This window comes from Ammospiza nelsoni, chromosome 2, assembly GCF_027579445.1.
Source record: "Ammospiza nelsoni isolate bAmmNel1 chromosome 2, bAmmNel1.pri, whole genome shotgun sequence".
NCBI classification, from domain to species: Eukaryota; Metazoa; Chordata; class Aves; order Passeriformes; family Passerellidae; genus Ammospiza; species Ammospiza nelsoni.
The window spans coordinates 24,483,440-24,502,211 of NC_080634.1; the positions used below are offsets into that span (position 1 = coordinate 24,483,440).

General features: G+C 41.2%; 1 protein-coding gene across 1 annotated transcript; it reads left to right on the forward strand.

Moving 5' to 3' along the window:
* Positions 1-1,781: 1,781 nt before the first annotated feature.
* On the forward strand, positions 1,782-11,893 carry SFT2D2 (SFT2 domain containing 2). The gene is made up of 8 exons (XM_059493433.1): positions 1,782-1,946; positions 2,231-2,317; positions 2,636-2,721; positions 3,805-3,886; positions 5,999-6,034; positions 6,164-6,222; positions 6,966-6,995; positions 7,626-11,893. Exons 1-8 carry the CDS (start codon positions 1,884-1,886, stop codon positions 7,663-7,665), a joined length of 483 nt encoding a protein of 160 aa, XP_059349416.1. The 5' UTR covers positions 1,782-1,883; the 3' UTR covers positions 7,666-11,893.
* The last annotated feature ends 6,879 nt before the right edge of the window (positions 11,894-18,772 follow it).

Consider the following 18,772-nt stretch of genomic DNA (forward strand, 5'->3'; position numbering starts at 1 on the left):
ATATATTTTGTGAGGTTTTCATGTAGACAAGACCCTGAGGTTTTTTGGGGGGAGAAAAGTGTACTGCCATCTAATTGACTGTTCTTTATTAAAAACAAATGACACACTGATTTCACTTTTATTTGAGGCAGCCTGGTCTAGTGAATTCTACTGCAGGTGGAAAGGCAGGAACTAACTGCATTTTTTCCTGTGTTGCTGATTTACTCTAGCCACGGGGAAGACATTTTTCTGAGCCTAGATTCCCTGTACGTAAAAATGGGATTTAATATATGCCTACCTCACAGAGAGACTGTGAGGATTAGTTTGTACAAAGTTATTGATTAGAATTTTTTTTTCTGAATACACCTTCGGCCTTATCTTTGGAATCCTTTGGAAAGGATTACTGCAAAAAAATTAACTATAAGATAAATGAAGAGAACTGAAACAGTTTCTGAAAGAAGTTGTCCAGCTGTGGTAATTACCAGGTAATTATCAGACATGATCTGGGTGAATGAATTTATGGCCACTTTGAAATAGAAGCAAGGTCCTCTATGTTCCCCATTACAGTCCTAAAATCTGTTGGCTTTTTTTCATCTTCCTGCCCTTGTTTCCTAAACATTTTAGTGTCAGGATGAAGAAGAGGACTGCAAATGGATGCAGCACCGAAGAGACTACAATCCATTTAGTAATAGAAGATTATTTGGGTCCACTCCAGTGGGAAGTGAGGAAAGAGTAAAAAGGAAAGGAACGACAAGTGGAGGTGAAGAGTTATTTTTCTAGTAGAAGTAAATCATGGAGCTTACTCTAAGCATATATTAGTATACATGCCTTAGAGCTTATAAAAACACACTTTACAGCTGGTATGACCGGGAGCAGAGCTCATGTAGTGCTGGCATGAGCTCTGTATCTGCATTTGTTAATTCAGCCTGTGATTTGAGCTTGGTCACTGATGCTAACATTAAACTCCTTTGGTCTGAAATAGAGTGTGGGGGGGAAAGCCACAGAGTGGGGAGAGAGCAGTGGAAAGGGCACTCTGCATGATTAGCTTATACTGTGTGTTTTCTCTTGTCCATCATACATCCTAATTTGTGACCTGTGACAAAGTTTTATGGAATTGTCTTGGTATCTAGTTGACTATAGATAAGTGCTCTCCATCTATTCTAAAGGGTGCTGTGCATTTCAGTGGGACATGTGTTGGGGAAATCACAAGAACACCTTTAGGAAGTTACAGTTACAGCAAGTTCAAAATTGGAGCACATTGTGACTTTCTTACGCCACACAGATTACCAAGAAGCAGCGGTATAAACTGGTGTACAGCAAGTGTTCTGACACAAATTTTCTACAGAAAAGTACCACTTTGAATAAATAACTTTAGCGGGGGAGGGAGTTGGGGTGGTTCTCCAGCTGTTTTGTGTCGAGTTTTATGTGGCAGTTTATATTGTTCCTTGTATGTTGCTAAATAAAACGTACCAAACATTTTGCAGTTCTGTTTTTAACTGAGCAAAATAAACTGAAATAACTACTTGTGATGCTGAATTTTGGCTGCTAGTAGAACTTTGCATCCAGATAGCTTTGTCTGTCAGGAGGCTGCTAGGCTCATTATAAAAATAAAGTGAACGGGAAAAGAGCCACAGTCGTGGAATTAAAATGAAACCTCACTGACTATAAAACGAGTTTTGCTACTGCCAAACCATGGAGTGGAAAGTGCTGGGAGGAGATAGGATCCATGACAACTGGACTACAGTCCCCGGCAGTCTTCGCGCCGCCCCGCCGGCCTTCCCCTACCTGTGGCATGCAGGTGGGCGCGGTGGCTGCCGGGGCTGGTAGTCCCTGGGGAGGGGAGGGAAAGGAAGGGCAGAGCAGGACATTCCGGCCGGGCGGGCGGCCGGGCGGGGTGCGGAGCCATGGACAAGCTGAAGCGGGTGCTGAGCGGCCGTGACGCGGAGGAGCCGAGCGGCCTGGCCGAGGTAGCGCTGCCGCCCCGATGCCGGGTGGGGGGACCCGGCCGCCCGTCCCCGGGGTGCTCGGCGCGGTGGCGGAGCATCCGCCCCCGAGAAGGCGCCGGTGGCATGGGCGGGCGGTGCCCCGGCGGGTCCCGGAGCCGCGGCATGGCCCGCTTCCCGCGGGACACTCGGGAGGGTGCCTGAACGGGACCCGGCGCGGCAGCCCCTGGGAGGAAGGTTTCGCGCTCGGTAGGAGGCAGGAGCTATAAGTAAAGAACTTTCGCTTTTGTTTTTCTCCTCGTTTCCAGGTTATCGATGCGACTTCCTTAGGTTGGGGCACGCGAATTAAAGGTTTCATTGCGTGTTTTGCGATCGGATGCCTGTGTTCGATCTTGGTAAGGGCTTTTTGCCAGATTCTCCTCAGTATTTGAGTTTCAGGAGCCCAGATAATTAGAGCCTCCCTCTATGCTGCTGCTGGATTTTTCCGAGTCTCTGTGGAGACCTTTGACTCGGTTCCAGTTAGATAGAATACACTGACTCTTAACAAGAGTGCCAATAAACGCGATTTACTTTCGTATGCGTAATTCTGCACTTTGGCTTGGAGTTTTCTTAAGAGTTCTTTCGTGATGTGACACTTCTTGGATATATATGTTTGTTTCAATTTAAAACCTGTTCATTTCCCCCTCCCCCTTTCTCTAAATGTTCCTTTTCAGGGTAGTTGTCTGCTATGGATACCAAAGAAAGGGCTGGTACTCTTTGCTGTGTTTTATACCCTGGGAAATATTGCATCCATTGGGAGGTAACAATCTTTATATATAATTTCCCTAATACACATGAGAAACAAAAGCAGATTAATAGTGCATGAGTGGTAGAAGCTGTTGCATTTGCGAGAGATTTGCTTTTGTAGATTATTTTCTTGTTGAATTCTACAGAACAGCATTTCCCCAGTAGTGCTCTGAAATGGTAAAGAAAATTTTAATTTTTTAAATTGTTGTTAGTAATGCATTCAAGATAAAAGTTGCTCATTAGTAAACAGGAATCATACTCATGCTGTAAGCATTGAGGTTTTTTGATTTTGTTGGTTCCTTCTCCCCGAGATAAAAACAATTCTTTGCCATTTTGCATTTGGCAGTGCTCTGTGTGTTTTGGTGAGTATGTTTGGGGCAGTCTGTCTGTCAGGGCAAGTATATGTAGTAAGACTTCCTGGCCTTTGAGGTTCCTGAAGCAAAGCCCTGCATACTCTGTGACAAGCCCAGCTTTCTGTGATTGTGGAAACTTAGCACGATGCAAGAAAGCATAAATGATGGAATTGAAAGAAATATGCTAATGAGGCAGAATAATATAGAATATGAGGCAGAAATATCACTTCAGTTGAAACTTTCACCTTGTGTAATTCATCCAGTATCCATCACCAGGGCCCTAAATGAGGCTGCAGACCTGGTAAGGGATCAGAGAATGGATGCAGGCATGAAAACAGCCTTTTATGTAGAGGAATTGAGTTGGATTACCTGGCAATCCATGGAAGAGCCTCTGTGGATGGTGTTCTTGAAAAGCAGATTTTAAAAGGATTTTTGAAAAGCAAGTTAGAAAAGCATCTGTCAAGGATGATCTGATTGGAGCTGACCTTGGCCTGTGCTTCTAACTTGATAGTTGTGCTCTGCTTCCGTTAATTTTAACGGAACAAGTGTGAATAAAATTGTAAATACCTTGCACAAAGAAAGGATTTGGTCTCGTTGTAAAATCCCATTTCTTTTGTTTTGCTGCACTGATTGCCATAACAACACAGCGTACTGATGCCCCTATGGCAGCAAACAGTTTAATCTTACCGAGTTTCACTTTTGCCTTTCTCATTTCCATGTTCATCTCGACTTATTTTTCACAGCACTATGTTTCTTATGGGACCAGTGAAACAATTGAAGCGGATGTTTGAGCCTACACGTTTGATCGCTACTATTGTTATGCTAGTAAGTATCCAAGGAGTCACTTTTAACTCATACAAACCTGGCAACAATTTTTATTGTGAAGTCCTTTCATATCCATGGATCCAGCTATGGCTCAGGATGCGCCTGGGGGTGGATTTTTCGTTCGTGTTTTTTTGTCTTTTCTTGAATTGTTGAATGCTGCACATCTGCTGTAGTGGAAGGGTAAGTGTGGCAGCAGAAAAGCAGCTCTCTGTTAGGCAAGACTGAGCTTGTTTAGCTAAATGAGCATTAAGGGTCTGTGGCTGGTGTGTGTGAACCATGCATGTGCTTTTTAGGGTACATGAGATCACAAGATCATATTTATGTGTCCTCTAAGAAGTGAATGATGGGAAGCAAATTTTTTCTAAGTTGTCCTATGGATATTGCTAGATATTTTGTTTGGCATGATTTTGTCTTTTTATATTGGGTCTGATTGCTTTGAAGGAGCTGTAGGTAATACCTACACTACCTATTTCATCAAGAAATATCAAGGTATTTCTTGATAAAATAGGTAGTGTAGGTATTTCCTTGATAAATGTGTTGGTATTTCCTTGATAAAATCATCTCTTTGTAACAAAGCAGCTGGGGAAACTGTGCCTTGGTAACCTTGCATTAGTGATCTTTCCAGCTGGCTGATAGCTTCAGGTTTTGAAACTTGTATGACAGAGTGAAATTGCAAATTCAACATTCAGTGGAGTTGCCCTTGGGATTGTACTATTTTCAGAAGATGGAAGTTATAGCAAGCCTTGTGTTGTGTGTGTTTCTGTGTCTGAAAGTTGCTGATAAGTTTCAGACTGACTCTTCTTTAAAGTACACAGGTTTTTTTTTGTCTCTGCAACTTTCCTGTTGGCTTCTGGCAAGTCAAAAAGTTGAAAGGTGGTGTAACTTGCATGAAACTCCCATTTTCAGTCTGAATATCTTCAGAGTGCTTGCTTGCATTGGCACTTCTCAATTTCTCTTTACACATCCAGAGATGCTGCAGAGCTTTAGAAATTGACTGTGTATGCTTGCAGATCCAAGCAAGAAGCTGCTGTGTAGTGTGTGTGTGTGTTTTGTATGCATTCAGGATGCCTGGAGTCACAAGAATTCCTGGAATGTTGTTCACTGCGATAAAGCCAGTCATTAGATATATGATGCAGTATTTAGACCAATATCCCCACCTTAAAACTAATGAAAGAACTGCATTTATGGTCAGTACTGTTTGAGCTCAAGTGTATGATTTCATTGGCAGTGCATATCTTAGTGTCGGAGTCTGCAGTACTACATGGGGTTTTTTTCCATTCTGGCAGATTGCACATAATATTCTCTAGTAGCACAATGGCGCATGTGTATCTAAGGGCTGTTAGATGCTGATGAAGGAAGATGAATTATCAGCATGTATCATAGATAAATGAGCTGTCATATCTTAAATTGAAAATGAAAACTAATAGGAGGTGTCTGTTAAATCTGAGGGTTAAAGCAGAAGATGATCCTACTACTCCCCAAGATTTTACCTGTAGTAAAGAAAGACACAGTGCAACTCTGAAAACAGAAAAAGTGCTTGTTTGAATGACTGTGCCTTACTTCAGTATGTGCACAGGAGAGCTACTAAGCAATAGACTGAAGTTCTTGAAAGTGTAGCATGGTTTTAATTGGTGAGCTTTTAATTAATGGCATAACTTCAATGCCATGGTAACCATGTAATCATCGGGAACTATGCAGAAGCAGAAAGACTAAGAATGGTGACTGAAAAGTATTTGAAAAGTCTTAATTATGCAAAATGATGAAATGGTGTGTGTGACTGTGACACCAAGAAGTGTGTGGGATGGAGTAGGGACCTGCAAAAGAGCTTCAGGAACCTCTTCCTCTTGCTCCTTTGCAGCCATAAAATAATTTTCTGGAGATACCACCCTGATATTTCCTGATTGCTTTAATTCACTTAAGAAATCTAATAGCGAGAACATTTTTAATACAATAAACTTTTAAATATGAGGAACTCTTATGATGAAGAATTGAATAAAACTGAAATTATGTAATTCATTTCTGTCTCTGTGAAGGACCTCATTACAGTGTTGCAATATTTATAGAAACTGGAGTTGTTTCTATTTTTAATTAAAATAATTTGTTTTCTTCTAGTTGTGTCTCATACTAACACTGTGTTCTGCTTTCTGGGTGAGTACTGGAGTCCTGTATGTATATATAACTGGAGTTAATGTAAATGTAGTATATTTTAAAAGTAAGATTCTTACACTGTTGTCTCTGCTGTGTTTCTTTCCCCCTCCTTTCTCCTCTCCCTTCCAGTGGCGTAAGGCAGGACTCGCGCTGCTTTTCTGCATCTTACAGTTTTTTGCCATGGCATGGTGAGTGATTTCCTCCCTACACACTCCACTTTCTGTTGCACCTGACACCAGTAGCTGAATTGTGAGGGGATTTTGACGTTGAGTTAGGTGGAAGGAAAATTTTTACCTTGTCAATCCCTTAGATTCAAGACAATGCATCAGTGAGGAGCTGATCTCTTCACACTTCATGGTCTCTCACACCACTACAGAGGCTGTGGAGATGGAGCTCAGGGCTCCATTTCTAGAGGAAGTTCCTTTGATTTCTCTGAGCTTGAACTGGGCTTGGTTTTTTTTTTTTTCCCTTTTAAATCAGTTTGTTGCCTACTATCTGGTATTTCTCTTTTACACTCTCCTGAATTTGTCTCATTCAGAGACCCAGTTATGCCAATCAAACTGTCAGTGTTCTTCAAGTTAACATATGGTCTGTGCAAGGTCACCAAAGGAGTGCACAAACTGATATAGACTCCTAGCCAGCCCTCAATGCTAATCTTGCCTACTTGTAGGTGTTGGAGCATGAAGAATACTGGATGCAGGAGAGCTGCGTTTAAAATGCTTTTACAACATCCGCCTCTATTTTGTGCTAGTGTTTCATACCCTGGCTGGGCTAAGATGGCTTGCAAGGATACTCCTTCCTGTTACTCATAAACTCAGAGCTTCATTTTGGTTATGTAACTTGCAGTTTAGAATATCAGAGGGGTTGTTCTTATTTGTGATTCTAATAAAATCTGACATGAAAAGTAACTTTCAAAATCTTTCCTTTTTAGGTACAGCATTTCCTTCATACCATATGCAAGGTAAGTTTCTCTACTCTCTTACTCTTTGTAATTTTGAGGTTTAATCTTACAGAAGATTAGCTTAGAGAAGTGTTGTCATGTGTGGCTTTAGAAGGTTTTCCATGGTGTAGGAAATACAAGTAGTTACATCTGAAAATGAAAATAAGCATTTTCTCTAGTGGGAGAACACAAATGGAGAAAATGAGAGGGCTTCCCATAGGAATATGTAAGCCTGCTGACCAAATGCTGAGCATTTAGTATAAGCATAAGGCTTACCTTTGGAATGCCTGAATGTTGGTCCAAACTGCTACTAGGCAAGTGTATTCTTCTGTGTCCCTTTTGTCCTGTTCTCCCCCATGAGCGCTGTTCTTTATGAGCACAGCTGTGTCTCCTGCCCCACCCTTCTGCAGTGCCCTGCCTCAGTGCAGCCTTGCAGGTGTCGCTTCCGCAGCAGGTGGCCACTGAGCAGACCTGCTTGTCTCTAAGGCATTTGTGTAGTCATGCAAATCATGTTAATGCAATTTATACATGGTCAGCTGATCTCTACAGTCCTTGGTGTCAGTGGGATAGCAGCATGGAATGACTCTTATCAAATCATGTAACTCGGGTGACTCTGATTCTCTTGTATTTTTTTCTTTCTCCTGCCTGTAGGGATGCTGTGAAGAAATGTGTTTCAGTCTGTTTGTCCTAACAGGAATACTGGATGCCTCACAAAGTTCTAGGAGCTGTGTTGGATCACTGTGCTGTGTAGTTTCCTACTTCTGTCTTGAACATGTGCCTTTCAGCTGCTTCTTAGAAGCTCCTTATGTTACACCCAGTGTCTGCACTTGCTTGGGTTTGTAAGCAATGGTGTCTGTGGGACAGGGGGCTTGTGATCAAATGAAATTCAGTCTGGCAGAAGAGCTGGGCAGAGGTCCACAATTTGTTATGGTGATTCTTGCATAAATTCATGCATTTGGTTTTGCAAAAGTTTCAAAGTAATGTGTGAAATTTGTAAGTGAAGACCTTGGCTCTGCTGGAACTGTGCCAGTTCTAGAGTTGAAACAACTTGGGATTTTTTAAAATAGCCTTATGTCACTTAATCTTTGAACTTTTTGCCTTAGATAATGGAATATTCGTATTCTTTCTCTTCCTGTCTCTCTTGAAAGCTTTTAGGTTTATGAGACTTCTAAAAGATGTAATTCTAAAACCAAACACAGTTTTGGACTAACCATGAAATGTTTGCATCTTTAATGAAATATTTAATTCTCAGTCCACACTGATAGTCTTTCTTTAAAATACATGAAAGGGACATTTTCATCTGAAAAATCTTGTTCCTGTTGGAAAAGCACTCGTAAAATAAGGTCCACTGATGTTTTCAGCTACCAGAAACCTGAGTTTTTTTTCCTTGCTCATGGTTGCAAGGGAGGAAGCTGACATTTTTCACATGAAGTGAGGTGCTTCTCTTCTCCTCCAGCTCCTCCATACCATAAGAGCAATGCAAGGGGCATGGTAGGCAAGCACTAAAATAATTTATGTATGTCCTTTCTCAAAGGACAAACTGTCATACGGTGGAAGTGGGCTATTGTTTTTAAGCAGTCTGGGTCAGGGAGAAGACATTCTCTTCTGAACTTGTAAATAAGTTAAAACTCCAACATTTCTCTTTGTTTCTTTGTAAGTGGAATCAGTTTTCTTTCTGCTAAAACTCTTGCATACACCAGTGAACTTCTCTGCATGGAGGAGAAAGCACAATATTCTGTTTCTGTGGTAGCAAGGAAAGCGTGAAACAATCCCTCTGCCAGCTCCAAACAAGTGCTGAGTGGTCTGTATCCAAATTCCAAGGCCACTCTGTTCTCTTCATCTTCTGAGCTATGTGTAATCATTTACTCCTGCGGCATTGCAGTGGTCAGTGTAATATCTGAGCACAGATTCCTGCTTCTGCTGTGTGAGATAATGTTTTACTACTTTCCCCTTTCCTCTTACCATATTGTCTTGCTGAAGCCAGTGTTTAAGATTATGGTTTTCCAGTGCACTCTAGTGGGAACTGAAGCATCTCTTCCTCAATCTACTAAGAGTTTAGTTGTTTAAGAGCATTGTGTTTGCATGGCAGGTGTATTCCTGACTTGTAGCACAAAGACATTAATGCAGGAAAAATCTGAACCTACTTGGCTGTGAAGTATAAGCTCACAGTGAAGGCAAATAGTTCTATGGTTTCCAGAAAGTTACTAAGAAATTAATTAATCCAAAATCTTATATTTAAGTGTCCTTCTGATAATTTATAAAGCCTGGTACCACCCACCTGTAAGGATCCTCTAAAATAAATAAATTCAAGATTCCCTTTGTAGATGGTTATGAAAGGGAGATTTTGACAAGTATTCTGTGGATTCACGGTGCCAGAATTACTGTTGCAAAGGCATTTGAAAGGGAAATTCCACCTTGGAAAGACAGCACTGATGTTGGGATGCAAGTTATGCAAATTCAAGTACTGCATCCTGGTGCTCTTTTTACCTCCCAAGATATAGAAGTTAGTGTTGAAATAAATTTGTTGACTATTACTCTTCTTGAAAAGATTGTTTGGTTAAATTCCCAAGAGAGACTGGGAATTAAAGAAAACTGATCCTTCTCTTCCCTGGCTGATCTAAGTGTCTAAACTTTTTATCAGGGACAAAGTTCAAAACCTAATTTACATCAGTCAAAGGACCTGTGCCAGTCTTTTCTTAGGACTTTGATAATGTTTACAGAATTCCTTTTGTATAAGGGAAATTGAAATGCAATCCTAATGCCTTTTACATTCCAATATTCCTTTAATTTTAGCATCTCTGAATGTTCCTGGAAAAAGCTACAAGCACAGTATCCATTGTTTCTCCTTCCCCTCTCCAACTAAGTTATGTTAACTCTGATCATCATTCCAGGTTCAGCAGCCATGACAACAGAATTTGACTTTTGGGATTCTTTTTTGATTACTTCAGATTAGGAGGAATACATGCCTTTTGTTTATTCTTTGGCCAGCTTGGGCAGAGTTCTGGTAGCTTGACTCTCTGGCAATTCTGGAAGAACAGTACTATTGGGTATGGTGAATATTAGTTTTTCAACATGCACTAGTTCCAGCTAACTAGAACCTTTTAGCTCTTGTGAACACAGCCAATTAGAAGTAGGAAATTTATGAAAATACCAGTAGATAGTACATAAGTGGATTTTTGTCCTTTCCCCCTTCTCTTCTCAGTTTAAAACTCTAATTCCAGCTTCACAGCCTTTTATTCAGGAAGAGAGAAGAACAAATCTTCATCTGACTGCACAACACATGAGGCTAAGCAATTGTGCCCTTACAGGAAGGGAACTCAAGGGAAGATGGCAAGGACACAAGGATCACAAGAGTGCCACTGGGGTTTATGTTGCCCTTTGGTGTTGTATTCTGTTCCTGGGGACATCAGACAGTAGGAGAGACTTGCCATATTCTTACCAATATGTGAAACATCCTCAGGGTTTGTTGCTTCATCTACAAACAGTTTTTATTTAAAATAGCTCTCCCAGAGCAAAACTCTTTAGATTCTTACTCACTTTTAAATAGCTGTAGTGAGGCTGTTGACAGTTTATCAGCAAAAGAAATTTCCCCTTTACTGAAGTACTTTATTTTATATGATTTTTACATAACTGGGGAGTAAACTGTATAAATATTCCCTCTTGAGTAGTTTTCAGTCCGAATTAGATTATTTCATTATACCTTTTTTTTCGGTCATTAAACCTACTTTGTGTTACGTTTTGATATCATCAGCTTTAGTTATCTGCTTGGCAGGAAGCATGGTGGGTATTTTTGAAGCTTTCCATCTCACTGTTCTTGAGGGCAGGAATGTTTGTTTTGTGCGCTCTACTTGAATAGAGAGCTTCTATTCTAGGTTGGAATCACAAAGCTCCTTCCTTCCCAAAGTCGTTGCTCAGTTGCCTACAGCACTTAAGGCTGACTTCTCTAAGGAAACTTCTTGGATGTTGGGTCCCCATCTCAGTAGGATTTGGTGTTCTAACAGAAAGTGCTTTTTGCTCAGCCTGTTGACCAATTTGTCCACTTTTTTCACTTTTTGCTGTACAGATAACATAACCTCAACCAAGCAGCCTTACCGTACAGTTCTAGCAGAAAATTTGTATATCCTGGATCAGCTGACTTTCCAGCTATATTAGAAAGGCAAATAGGGAGGGTGGTAGTCATCTGTTCCCAAAGTACTGAGACTCTATACATTGAAATATGGGAATTTTTTTTTTCTACTACTTCAAAGTTTTGCTCTGTTTCATGTGATGAAGTCCATTATGAATACTGGTACTATCTGAAATGGTTCAAGGCTGATGATGTGAACAATTTAATCTCATGTAGTATTTATAGTAATAAGATTGTGCATGAGCTGTTACGAAAACCAAGAAAGGGTTTTCTGCCACAAGTTGAAATTCTTTTCAGATACCATGTTTTTAAAAGGAAAGTGTGTTGAGCTCTATGTGTGCCTCGAGCTTCCGAAAAACAGCTCTTCCTTAATTTTGGTACTTAGTCATGTTCTTGAAAGTGACATCACTGTGCTGTTGTGAACTGAGGAGGAGGAGGATGTTTAAACATGTTTGTCTTAAATATTGATGTTTACAACCATAGTAAATGATGACCATTTTGGAGTAAAAGCACACAAATAGTTTATTGTCTTAAAACCATGTGCCTTGCTGTAATGTGACTAAATTTTTTTACCAGCTGTGGAATTGTTTTGTAAAATAAAAACTGAACTTGGAAAAATTCTTTGCAATGTTTTATACTGTTACTGGTTGTGTTTGCTGATGTGCTTTTTCTATGTATTTACATTGTTTGATTTCTACTTTGATAAATGTCTTTTTTTCTGACAACTTTCTCTGTAATGAAGTGAAACCCTTACAAGTGCTGTTTGTTTCCTTCAATAAAGTTATTAAATTAATTGTTCTTGCAGTTAATATTCTTAATGTTCTTATGGTCTTTTAAATGATGCTGATTCTCCAGATGATGCTGAAATTGCTGAGGGTAATTTGTTTCCTTTGTTCATGTGTTTGGTTTTTTAAAAGTTACTGTCCTGTCCTTATTTCCTTTCCTGTGCACACAACTTGTACTGCTGAGGGGAGTTTTTGTGTCACCAGTGTTTTGCAGCAGCTTCACCCAGCAGTTGCAGGCACCTAGACACCTGGTTGGTATGAGTGGAGTTATTAAGGTGAGAATGATATTTTTATTACTTAATATTTATTTACCTTAAGAACCAACCTAGTATGCCAACAAGCTATCCTTAGTCCATGCTACAGAGGAAATAATGCCTGGTGCTATTCTGTCAGCAACGACAACACACCCCTGAAATAAATATGTTGATGTACACTCAATAAAATGTAAATGAAGTAAAATATCAATGATTTATGAAGTTGTGTTAAAAATAATTAGAGGCAATTATTTTATTTTTCTTAGCTTTCAAAGAGCTGGTCTGTTTAAGTGTGTGCTATGCATTCAAAGACCTGCCGTGGTTTAATATTCTTTGGCAGCATATCAAGACTGTGTGTCCATCGGGCTGTTCAGGGTATGTTACACTGTCTCCTAACTGACAGGCAGGTGGGTTTTTTTCCCTGTTGGCAAGAGTGGTGGTGGGTGCTGTGGGAGACTATGTTAAGTTTTCAATTTTTTTTTTTTTTGTTTGTTTGTTGGTTGTTGATCGTTCTTCTAAGCAAGCTCTGTGTCACAGCTGACTGAACTGAAATTTCTGTCCTACAGGAAACTCTAAAGTTGCATTTAGAATACAAGCAGCAGCCTGTCTTCAGTAGTACGGAAACCATGGGGTTTGCATTTTATCTTTTTGAAAAGGTTAGAGTGTCCCAGGAATGTCAGGAAAGCTGGATACATCTGTGTCATATCAAAGCAACTGCAATTTCTCATACAGCAATAAATCCTTTCCGTGTCCAGTAGCTTAGAGGTATTTTGCTTGCCTAACTCAACCTCCTGCATAACAACAAAGCTGTTGAACTTTGCCACTTCATTATCATGCTGAGGTCTTAATACTTGAATGATTAAAAAAAAAAGTGAATTCTTCATTTGAAATCCATAAACAACAATCAGCTGTCCTAGAGTGCATTCTGTTGATTAATGAATTTGCACTTTAAAAATGCTCTGAAAGGGTTTATCAGTTGTGCTACAGCATCTAGTCCCTGAATCCCATTACCTTGCAAAGTCACCAGCATTCAAATTCAGTTACAAGACTCTTGGAAAGCTGCTGTAATGTCTGCCCCTTTCCCTTCTCCTTCAAGGTCTGATTTGCAAGAGAAGATATTTAATGGATGTGAGCCATTCAAAGGTGGGGGTTGATAGTTATTTTCCATCCCTTGCCTGTACCTTTCTTGTTGAGCTTAGCCTTCATTGCAATATGTGTGGTGGTACAGGCTTGTAACTGCCCAGCCATGAAGTGCTGGAGATTCCTAAAGGGAAAAAAATTCTGGTTTTCTCACTTTTCAGAAGAAAGCTGCTGGTGAATTAGAGATGGAATAGTCTATCTAAGCTGCCAATCTTTGGGATTGCTATTTTAAGTTAGCCTGGTTGAAACCCTTTAAAGTTTCTCTTGCATTCCCTTGTGGCATCTCTAAGAGAAGCTGTTCCCGAGAATTCGTGCTTCAAAACCTCTGTGGGAATAAGTGTGGGGTAACATGGGTGTCGTGTAAAAATGGTACAATGAAAGTGTCACCTAGTGTCCTAGGGTGAGGTTATGATGCTTGTATCCCCATTCGTGTGTTCTGTTTATGCTGGATATTATGTTCTGTGCCTTCAAGACTGGCTCTGAAGAGTGAAAGTTTTGTTTTGGTTTCTTATCAGATGTTCCCCCATGGGTGGCGGGTGATGGGATGCAGAGACAGGGCAGTACATAGTGCTGCTTTTGGTTTTTGCTTTGCGTTTTGCTTTGCTCTTGCTTCTGCTTGTCGTGGGTTGACAGCTTTGCTTTGTTCTCGCTTTTTTTCTCCTGCTCATTAGTTAGTAGATAAGCAGTCCAATTTTTTTCCTGGACTGTTTCTTATTTCCCTTTTTTTGGACCTACTCGAACCTGCTCTGGACTGGGACCTGGGAACACGGAGAGTTTGCACCCTGTGGCTGCAGCAGCTGCCCCAGCACCGGAGGGACTGAGAACACAGCAACCACCCCCAAGAGAGACTTTCTGATTTTGTCATCTTTTTTAGAGTGGTGAAAGAGTGGTGTCATCCGGTATTGTTCCTTTTGTGTGCTGGGGGGTGCTGTGCCTGCTAAATAAACAGGTTCTTTCCACTTCTCTCTGAGGAATCCTTCCCAAACCAGTTGGGGGGAGGGGCCATGTGGGTTTGCTTTCTGGAGGGGCCCCCTTTGGCGATTCTCTCCCAAATTTGCCCTAAACCAGGACACTTGGTCAGTGTGATTTCATTGCTGCTCTGAGGGGCTGTCATGCCCTAAAAGCTGGGGAAATACTGAAAGGTGTAGGAGGGCTTTGTACTGGGCACATAGTGACACACAGGACAAGGGTGAACAGCTTCATACTGCAAGAGTGGAGGCTTAGATTAAGGATTAGGAAGAAATCCTTTACTGTGAGAGTAGTGAGGCACAGGAACAGATTGCCAGAGATGCTCTTGATGCCCCATACCTGGAAGTGTTCAAGGCCAGGCTGGATGGCGATCTGAGCGACCTGGTCTAGCAGATGATATTCCTGCCCATGGCAGGGGGGCTGGAATGAGATGATCTTCAAAGTCCCTTCCAACCCAAACCATTCTATGATGCAATATGTGATGTGAAAAGAAAACATTTTAAGATGGGCATGTGCTCCTGTAGTTTCTGTTTGTGTGCAACAGGATGTGTCAGGCTCATCGCTTTTGAGAGAATCAACTGCTTCAACCGAGTTATAATTGCAACTTGTTAGCAGAAAGCTTTAACCTACACATCCAGGTCAAAAGTGCATGTTTGGTTTGCCCAATAAACACTGAATATATTACTTTCATTCTGAGCTGTTGTAAGTAGAACTTAAAGCTTTGCTTAGAATCTCTTACTTTTAAAATTTTTATCTGATCTTAAAAATGGGAACAGTAATAATTTCTTCTTCTAGGTGATAATGTCTTAAGACATCACTGAACATCTTCAAGTTAAAAAAAAAACAAATTAGAAAAAAGTATAATTATTGTTTAAAGCAACTTAAGTTACATTTATCACCAGGCTGACTATATATATTTAGTTTGCTGGTAATGTCTTGGTGAGGGGGCTACAGGGTGGCTGCCCTGGAAAGCTGCCATAAGCTTCACATACATTGACAGAGCCATGGCCAGCTGGTTCCAAGATGAACCCACTGCTGGCCAAGGCTGAGCCCACCAGCAACAGTGGTAGCACCTCTAGGGTAACATATTTGAGGAGAAAAACCCCTTACACTAATGCAGCCAAAGAGATGGGAGAGAATTTGTGAGAGAAAAAGCACTACAGACATCAAGGTCAGTGGAGAAGATGGGGCAGGAGGTGCTCCAGGTACCAGAGCAGAGATTCCCCTGCAGCCCATGGAGGTCCATGGGGATGCAGAGACCCACCTGCCAGAGCAGATGGATGCCCATAGGAGGCTGTGATTTGTAGGAAGCCCAAGCTGGAGCAAACTCCTGGACAGAGGAGCCCACACTGGAGCAGGTTTGCTGGCAGGACTTTTCACCCTGCAGAGAACCCACACTGCAGCAGCCTGTTCCTGAAGGATTGCACCCCATGGAAGTGACCCATACTAGAGCACTATGTGAAAAACTGAAGGCTGTGGGAAGAACTAATGGAGAAGTTTATGGAGGACTGTTTTCCATAGGAGGAATCCTATGCTGGAGCAGGGGAAGAGTATGAGGAGCCCTTCCCCTGAGAAGGTCACTGGGAGGGAGAGGGAAGAGAAAACCAGGTGGAAAGTTAGGCCTGAGAATAAATGAGGGCTGAAGGGAAGGTGTTTTGACATTTGGTTTTGTTTCTTATTAACTAACTCAGTTTTGATTGGTAATAAATTAAATTAATTTCCCCAAGTCAAGCCTGATTGTCCCATGATGGTAACTGTGAGTGATCTCTCCCTTTCTTTATTTCAACCCATGAGCCTTTTGTAATATTTTCTCTGTCCCTGCTGTGTAGGGCAGAGGATGGGAGAGACAGAGCAGTAACCACTCTTTGGTGGATACCTGGCACCCATCCAGGGTCAACCCATCACACTACATTAGGTTTTTTCCTTGGGTTTGGTTTTTTTTTTTTTCCTCTTCTTTCTCTTTGTAAAAAGCATGGAAAGTCTTCCCTGCTCTCTGGGCTCAGAATTAATCTCAGTATTATCTCAGTTAAAACACCAGACAGGGAGGTACCACCCAAAGAAGTCGCCTGCCTTTCTGCTAAAAACATACCCAGGGGAAGTTACTGAAACTGTGCCCTCACCCCGACATTAATGAAAAGACTAATCTTCTTAAAGTCTCCTCTAGCCTAGCAAGCTCTTAAGAGGCTGGACACATGATTAAAAACAGAAGGAAAGCAGCTGTCTTTTTATCCGTTCTCGATTATTCTGTGGTAGTTGATAGGTGTTGATTTCCTGGGAATGTCATGGTGACAGAGGTTACATTTCCCTGTGTTGTTGGGACTCACTGTTCAGAGGGGGGGTTAGTTGAATGCTGCAGTGGGAGCTTTGGAGATGGAAAGAGTGAGTCTTATTTTCTGCAATTTCATCTGATGATGAAGGGCTGTCTTTTCTTTGGAAACACGCAGCTAAAGGCCAAAAAAACAGCTATCCAATATCAGGGCAAGAAAGGCCTCTTTAATTACCTTTTTTCTTGTTTGCTTTTTTCCCCTCTCCTTTCTGTGTACCTCACCAGCTGGTGGCCAGGGGCATTTAAGAACAAGCTTAATTCGAAAGTCAAAAATAACCCCTTGCTTTTTTCTGCTGTAACTTAGTGAGTGAAGTCCAATAAGTATTGCAGGATTGTTCTTTCACTGCTCTCCCTAGTTCTCATTGCTTCATTTAAAATGTGAGTTACTAAATTATTGTTAGTGAATGGAAGATGACTGTGAGTGTTGTGCTTACATTCTGAGCTAGTTCTGCCTGTCTATGAGTCACAAGGAGCCTGCTTGGAAGTGCCCAGCTCTCCCAGCTGGGTTTCAGGGAAAGTTTACAAATTTGCAGGTTTTATAGGGGCATTTTCTGTTCCTTCTGCCACCCCTACTGACTTGCTTGTCTAATTAAATGGGTGATACGTGCAAGCAAGAGGGGCAATAAACCGTCCCATCTTGCAGTGGCACTGGCTGTCAGTCACCAGGAACACCTAGTGTGCTCCTCTGTAAGTCCAGCTACCTTTTCTTCAAATGTCAGGTTCAGGGAAATTTAACTTCCAGCCCAAGAAATAACCCACACCTGAGAATGGATTGGTTTCTGTGCCCTGGCAATACCCACAGCTGTTATTAATCTGTTTGGGCCTCTGTTCCAGCACCTGTAGACAATTAATCTTGCAAGAAAGTAGGAGAAAGAAGGGTTGTTTGGAAAAAATTCCAAGTTGTTATTTAGGTGAATAGAGGGATAAAAGATTAGAGGATGTCTCTCACTTCTCTTAAAACAGGCTAAATATTCAAAGTAAATTTCCACACATAGTATTTTTGTTAAATGAAAAGCCAACAAAAAACAAAGAACTGTGACTGTGGATCTATGGTTTCTGTTCTGCAGGCCTCTCCCATGGCAGCTGTGTGACACAGAGACAGTGCACAATGCAAAGAAGCGTCATTCACAGAATCTGGAAGTGTGTTTTAAAGTAGAATCTCAGGCCCAAGTATATTCAGCTGGTCATGTGCTTGCATATGTGTAAACTTATTTGGCTAATTCTTTTAGGTCGGAATGATATGTCAGTGGTGAACTGTGCCTTCTGCTACATCCAACACAAATTGCTCTTAAGCTGAACTCTCAGAGCTGAAACAACCATCCTCATGCTGAAAACACTAATTGGGCTGTTCCCACTAACCAACCACAAGTAACTACTCTCATTTTGGAAAATTTTGAGGTTTCAGGTGACCTGAGCTGTGGTAACATAGTTACTAAAATTCAAACTGTGTGAAAGTCAGGTATTTTAAGTTGTTAGATTTGTGGTTTATTTTTTCCTCTGGACACTAGACTTTAAAGAATCAGACACCTTGCATGAGTGATAACCTAAGCACACAAGTGTTACTCACTTTTGGGATCTGAAAGTGCATTTTATTACTGTGCAGGATACAAGTTTTAGTATGATACCCCAAAGTAAAAACATTTATGCTTCTCCCTTAGGGATGCTAGCTGTAAAAAAATCCAGTCTTATTGATGAAACACTCTCATCCCAAACCATTACAGGAACAAGTCCATTGTCCATTCCTTCCATACACCTCTCCTTCCCTACAGCTCAGTCCCAGGAGTGCTTTGGGCAAACAGTGCACTCCAAGCAGGATTTCCCTTTCTTCTGCTTTGTGCAGCCTCCCTTTCCAATCAATTTTTGCTGAGCAAATCCTTTATCTGTAGTGCTGCACCTGTGTCTGCTGGTGAGACAGTTTCACGTACTCATTTAGAAACCCTTTCACCAATGTGAACTGTTGTTGCTTTTGTGCATGCTTTTGGTTTCCTTTTAGTTCTAAGCATTTTGACGAACGTAGATAGGATCTGATTTTTTGATAATCCAGTATCACTCCACTTGGAGCTCTGCAGGGGAGATGGGCAGTGAGTACTTCTGAAAGCCAGGTTGCTTCTCTTTTTATTTGTCTGTAGAAAGAACTGATTGTTATTACTTTTATGAGCTGTTGTCTCTTTACCTGCCTTGACTTTGAATCTCCTGAT

What these genes read in the sequence shown, in the direction of transcription:
- SFT2D2 (XM_059493433.1), top strand. Translation starts at nt 1,884, where the DNA reads ATGGACAAGCTGAAGCGGGTGCTGAGCGGCCGTGACGCGGAGGAGCCG. An exon ending in GATGCCTGTGTTCGATCTTG is followed by an intron (nt 2,318 to 2,635) that starts GTAAGGGCTTTT and finishes GTTCCTTTTCAG; the next exon opens with GGTAGTTGTCTGCTATGGAT. An exon ending in TCCTTCATACCATATGCAAG is followed by an intron (nt 6,996 to 7,625) that starts GTAAGTTTCTCT and finishes TCCTGCCTGTAG; the next exon opens with GGATGCTGTGAAGAAATGTG.